Source organism: Triticum urartu, unplaced genomic scaffold, assembly GCF_003073215.2.
Source record: "Triticum urartu cultivar G1812 unplaced genomic scaffold, Tu2.1 TuUngrouped_contig_5425, whole genome shotgun sequence".
Taxonomy (NCBI): Eukaryota; Viridiplantae; Streptophyta; class Magnoliopsida; order Poales; family Poaceae; genus Triticum; species Triticum urartu.
This window is the reverse complement of record NW_024116100.1, coordinates 1-5,796: the sequence shown is the minus strand read 5'-3', so window position 1 is coordinate 5,796 and position 5,796 is coordinate 1. Positions and strand designations below refer to the sequence as shown.

Here is a 5,796-nt window from a genome sequence, read left to right as displayed (position 1 = left end):
GGGGGGGGGGGGGGGGGGGGGTTACCACACATATTCTTTTGCTCATAGTTCTTTTGCATTATGATATTGGTAGAAAAATGTTCCTATTTGGCACAACTAATTAACCGAGGATCATTGTGGGGGATATTCATTTTCGGTCGAACATGAGAAAGTAGTAAGGAGATATTCCTTTATAATATTGTTTCAAATTTACTTTGCACACGTTGCAACACTAGAATTCTTTTCCTAGTGGTTCTTTTACATTATTTGGGCATGTTGCAAACACAAGCATTTCAAAATTCACATACATAACATGCGTGCTCTTTCGGTCTCAACTCTCTTCCGGATGCCTCTCTCTCTCCAACTAAAGTCGTCGTTTGCCGCCATTCCCGACCAACGCACCCCCCCCCCCCCCCCCCCCCCACCCCCCAAATGCTATTCGTCATTGTAAATCGGTCCTTTAATTCTCCGTCGGATCCTCTTGCCTTCTCCGTACGCGTCCTTGCGGTTAAACCTATTTGCTTGGGTTTCCGGCGCGGTGTGGCCCTGGATGCCGTCGCGGCTTCTCCAGTTGGACTACCTCAACTCCATCCATGCGGTTTAGATCATGCTTATTGGGGTATGAACTGTGATTTTTTTCTCACCCATTGCAACACACGGTTATATATTTGCTAGTGCCAAAATAAAAGGCCAACCGACTTGGTGTTTCCAAAAAGGTAATATGAGCCGAATTACACCACCGCCAGGTCACTGATCCGCACATTGTCGCTCCATGACGAACCAGCGCCGAGCATGTGGATCACCGAGGCCATCCCGGAACCCTTTTTCCTCCCGAGCGGTCAAAGGAAACCGCCTCGGTCCACGTTTCCCCAGCGCCCCCTCACGTATATAAATTGCCTCCGCACCCGTCGTCCAGCCGTTCGAGTTTAACCACCCAAATCCCACAGCGCAAGTCGAGGAGGAACCGACCAAGGAGATGGCGCGTACGAAGCAGACCGCTCGCAAGTCCACCGGCGGCAAGGCCCCCCGCAAGCAGCTCGCCACCACCATCGTGCGTCTCGCCGCCTCCCTTGTCTCCTTCTTCCCCGGATCCGATCAGTTGCTGCTTCGCTGATGATCGACGGTTTCGATTGTGGCGTTTTCTTTTCAGGCGGCGAGGAAGTCGGCCCCGACCACCGGCGGCGTCAAGAAGCCCCACCGCTACAGGCCCGGCACGGTGGCGCTGAGGGAGATCCGCAAGTACCAGAAAAGCACGGATCTGCTCATCCGCAAGCTGCCCTTCCAGCGCCTCGTGCGGGAGATCGCCCAGGACTTCAAGACCGATCTGCGGTTCCAGAGCCACGCCGTGCTGGCGCTCCAGGAGGCCGCCGAGGCGTACCTCGTCGGGCTGTTCGAGGACACCAACCTCTGCGCCATCCACGCCAAGCGCGTCACCATCATGCCCAAGGACATCCAGCTCGCCCGCCGCATCCGTGGCGAACGCGCCTAAAACCCTAGATGGGAGATCATTATGCCGTTCGTCCTAAGCTACGTATTAATTGATTTGCTTCTGGTTCTTAGCCGTGTCACTCGCTCGTGATAGGGAACTCTTATTTCGTTCTAAATATCTGTCTGGTTATCGTACACTATATATATACTAGTTATACAACAAAGACATGTCTGCTGCTTACTATTTTGGTTTGCCCTAAATGTGAAACAAATGCTGTATTGACCATTATCGATATTTATTCTTAGCAATTGTGAAACCGTTGCCTTCTGCTATTTGATCCTCTTGTCATTTCCCTTACTTTGCCTTGCAACCTGTGATTCTCCTGGCTTTGGTTCAATGTTGCTGTGGTGCCGTGTGGATTAGAAAAAATAGGTTAACTGGGTTGAGTTGGATTAGTTTAATATGTATTGGCTTATCACTTTCGCGGGCCTTCGGGGACGTCGCGTTACATGCCTACTATTAATAGGTGAACACACCTGCAAAATGACGGTGTTAAGTTTGGAATAGTGATTGCTCTCTTACCAAAAAGGAATTGCTTCGGCCTTATAAAACAAACTTGAAAGCACACAAATTAAATTTGCTTGATCGATGTACATATTTACTGTTCATCCAAATGCTAACTGTGATTAGTATTATCTTGTTAGAGATAGTTGAGAACCGTATAAGTTCACTGATTTTAGAGTTTGGATCATAAACAATTAACAATTACACATATGATCATTTGCAATGGGAAAAAGGTTAATCAGCTCAATACTAGTATAAACTAAATTAAAATTTATATTTTTGGAGGGGGTAACAAGCACCCCCAGCGGATCCTCCCCCTGCTAATTAGAATTTATCTACCATCACAATATATAACAACAAACTCGTAAGGAAAAGAATTATGTTAATGTTTCAAATTTATGAGGAGATTGAGAATGGACGAATCTTGTATAGTTAATCTGACAGTATAGTTGCTTGAGGATCTTTCATTTGTACAATTTTGTGCTGTTTCATGGAGTTCAATTCAATTTTCAGCTGTCAAAGTGACCGATGGCGATGCATACAGATAGAAGGGAGGCAAGGGAATATGTGAAGGTTTATGGTCTGTTTGGATGCAATGTATCGACATATCCAGGTGCAATGTATTGAAATACTATCTGATACTTCAGTTAACGAGTGCAGGCTCTGGTGATTGGCACCTATTTTTATTTTTATTTTATTACTTGCCGGTGTGTGGCTGTGGGGGCTATGTGTGTACCTGTAGTAGGGATGTCCTCATAAAAACTGCCCTCCCACACTGCCGCATTAGGGTTCTTCAAAAGCAAGGCCTTCTTCACCACACTCAGCCCCGTGACTTCAAAAGCAAGGCCTTCTTCACCCCGCATTAGGGTGAACCAACCAGCAAAGCATGGTCTTCCGTGCCATCACATAGAAATCAGGGCTGCAGGAGCCTTCTAAAGCCATGAACAAGTGAAAACCAAGAGAGTATCTCCAATTTTCGTGATGATATAAAATTCTCAAATTTTTCTTGCACATAAGGATCTTGAGAGAAAGAGCAGAGCTAATTTATAGTGCGAAAATTGCGTTGCAAGCCCACTACCTTGACAACTAGCTAGGTACTCTCAAGTCCAACGTGTACCAGATCAGGAAAGCGAACACATAAATTTGATAGTCGTGTAACTCGTGTTCAGTGTTCTTTCTAATCATATCACACCAGAGTAATTAGCCAGGATGCTTGTAGAACCTTATGGGCCTCAGTTTAAGGCCAGGCCATAGGCTATTATCTAAAAAGTAGCTAGGGAGCCACAGGGTTGGACATGGGGACATGCTCGTCGTGAAGTGCCTAGTGTCTTTGTTGAAATTTATCCAATTAAGTTTTATTGAGAACAACCTTCTCAAAGCCACCAATGTATTTTGCCTACAAATGAGGGGATGGTTCTTTAGTTCCATTGTCGTCGACGTCCAAAATGGCATGGTCCTCGGCACGTCGTTCCTTTTCAAGGGAGCTACCAGGTCTCCATGTCATCCAGACAAGAGTCACCAAGGTGTTTTAGTTACCACGAGACGACGTGGACGTGTCCTAGTGCCTCATTGCTGTGCGTCCGTAGCCCCGCGGCCACGCAGACTCCCGCCTTGGCCGCCGCCGCCCTCCTCACCCGACCCTTAGTTTAATCCTTCCAGCGTCCACCCACCAATGTTAGACTTCCTCCACGCACCCACCAGAGAAGAAGGCGTTCACCTGAGATGAGCGCGAACCCCTGGCCTCCACATCACCCCTAGGTCGTCAACCCCTGCTGCCTGAGCCGCATTGTTGAGGGATTTGTTGCTTCCCATGTAGATGGACGGTGAGGCCGGAAATTGACTTTGGGAATGTCCACATCCACGTCTCATCTACACCTACCTTTCGTCTTTGGTAGCCTCATTGGCCCAGCCCCGACAGCTTCCTCTCCATTGACCTCGCCCACCCGCGTGGTGTTTGACTCGTTGTCCTAGGTCAACTATTCTCTCTAGTTTCCCTCAACTATTGACCGAACTTCATCGATGCAATGTGTGTAGAGTCTAATGCAAGAGTTTCTTGATGACTCATTTCTCGAGGAAGAAGATGATGATTTCGGGATATGGGTCATTGTTCACTAGTAGAAAACAGGGCTTTGGTCCAGGCCGGGTCAGCCCATTAGTCCCAATTTAGTCCAGAACCGGGACCAATGTGGGCATTGATCCCAGTTCGTCAGCCCAGGGGGCCAGCCGGGCCACGTGGGCCATTGGTCCCGGTTCATTTGGACCTTTTGGTCCCGGTTGGTGGGATGAACCGGGATCAATGGGCCTCGCTCCTGGCCCACCATCATTGGTCCCGGTTGGTGGCGTGAACCGGGACCAAAGACTCCCCTTTAGTCCCGGCTCATGTCACCAACCGGGACCAATGAGGTGCCTATATATACCCCTCGCTCGCGAGCAGAGCACCCCAGTGCTCTGTTTTTCTCTGGCCGAGGGGGAGAGGGCTTGGTGGTCCTCTAGCTCACCTCCTATGCACACAAGGTGTTCGATGGAATGCCCGAGCCACACTACTTAAGCTTTCTCCTCTCAAAGCTCGACCTCCAAGCTCCATTTTCCATAATATTTGTCTAGGTTTAGCGGTCCGTCACGCCCCGTCCCCGTCTTCTCCGCCGTAGATCACCCGCGCCGAACTCATCGCCGGCACCACCGTGGTGAGCCTCTTGTTCTTATCTTCTTTCTGAAAGGAAAAATATTCTTACTTGTATGTTTACATAGATACTTGTATTATTTTCTTACTTTTATTATTGCATCCCAGTCGACGAGATTGTCATCCTGGGGCCCGTATTTCTACACAATATGTTCCCCTTTGAGAGGTTCATGGGAGTCCTAAAGAAATATGTCCGTAACCACGCTAGGCGAGAAGGAAGCATCTCCATGGGCCATCAAACAGAGGATGTTATTGGGTTTTGTGTTGAATTTATTCCTGGCCTTAAGAAGATAGGTCTCCCTAAATCGCGGTATGAGGGGAGACTGACTGGAAAAGGCACTCTTGGAAGAGACTCAATAATATGCAGGGACGGATATTCTTGGTCTCAAGCACACTACACAGTTCTACAGAACTCTACCTTGGTGACCCCGTATGTCGATGAACACAAGAACAGTCTGCGCTCCAAACACCCGGAGCAGTGCGACGACTGGATTACATGTGAACACATCAGGACTTTCAGCAGTTGGTTGGAAACACGTCTCAGAGGTGACAACACTGTTTGTGATGAGTTGTACTTGTTGTCCAAGGGACCATCTTTGACTGTATTGACTTACAAAGGATACGAGATAAATGAGAATACATTTTACACGATCACCCAAGATCAAAAGAGCACCAACCAAAACAGCGGTGTCCGCTTTGATGCAGCAACCGAGAGCGGAAAGGACACATATTATGGTTACATAGTGGACATATGGGAACTTGACTACGGACCTGATTTTAAGGTCCCTTTGTTTAAGTGCAAATGGGTCAATCTGTTAGGCGGCGGGGTACAGGTAGACCCACAGTACGGAATGACAACAGTGGATCTGAAAAATCTTGGGTACACTGACGAACCATTCGTCCTAGCCAATGATGTGGCACAGGTTATCTATGTGAAGGACATGTCTACCAAACCGAGAAAAAGAAAAGATAAGGAAGCGAATACATCATACGATGAGCCAAAGCGCCACATAGTTCTTTCAGGAAAAAGGGACATCCTGGGAGTGGACGGCAAGACAGACATGTCTGAAGATTATGAAAAGTTTCATGAAATTCCTCCCTTCAAAGTCAAGGTTGACCCAAGCATCCTGATAAACGATGAAGA

At 47.9% G+C, this 5,796-nt stretch overlaps 1 protein-coding gene across 1 annotated transcript; it reads left to right on the top strand.

The window, feature by feature from the left end:
* The first annotated feature begins 920 nt into the window (after positions 1-920).
* On the top strand, positions 921-1,538 carry LOC125529203 (histone H3.3-like). The gene is made up of 2 exons (XM_048693613.1): positions 921-1,030; positions 1,130-1,538. Exons 1-2 carry the CDS (start codon positions 956-958, stop codon positions 1,466-1,468), a joined length of 414 nt encoding a protein of 137 aa, XP_048549570.1. The 5' UTR covers positions 921-955; the 3' UTR covers positions 1,469-1,538.
* Positions 1,539-5,796: the final 4,258 nt, after the last annotated feature.

Coding starts and splice junctions, on each gene's coding strand:
- LOC125529203 (XM_048693613.1), top strand. CDS start 956: ATGGCGCGTACGAAGCAGACCGCTCGCAAGTCCACCGGCGGCAAGGCC. Junction 1,031..1,129: donor AGCAGCTCGCCACCACCATC/GTGCGTCTCGCC, acceptor TTTTCTTTTCAG/GCGGCGAGGAAGTCGGCCCC.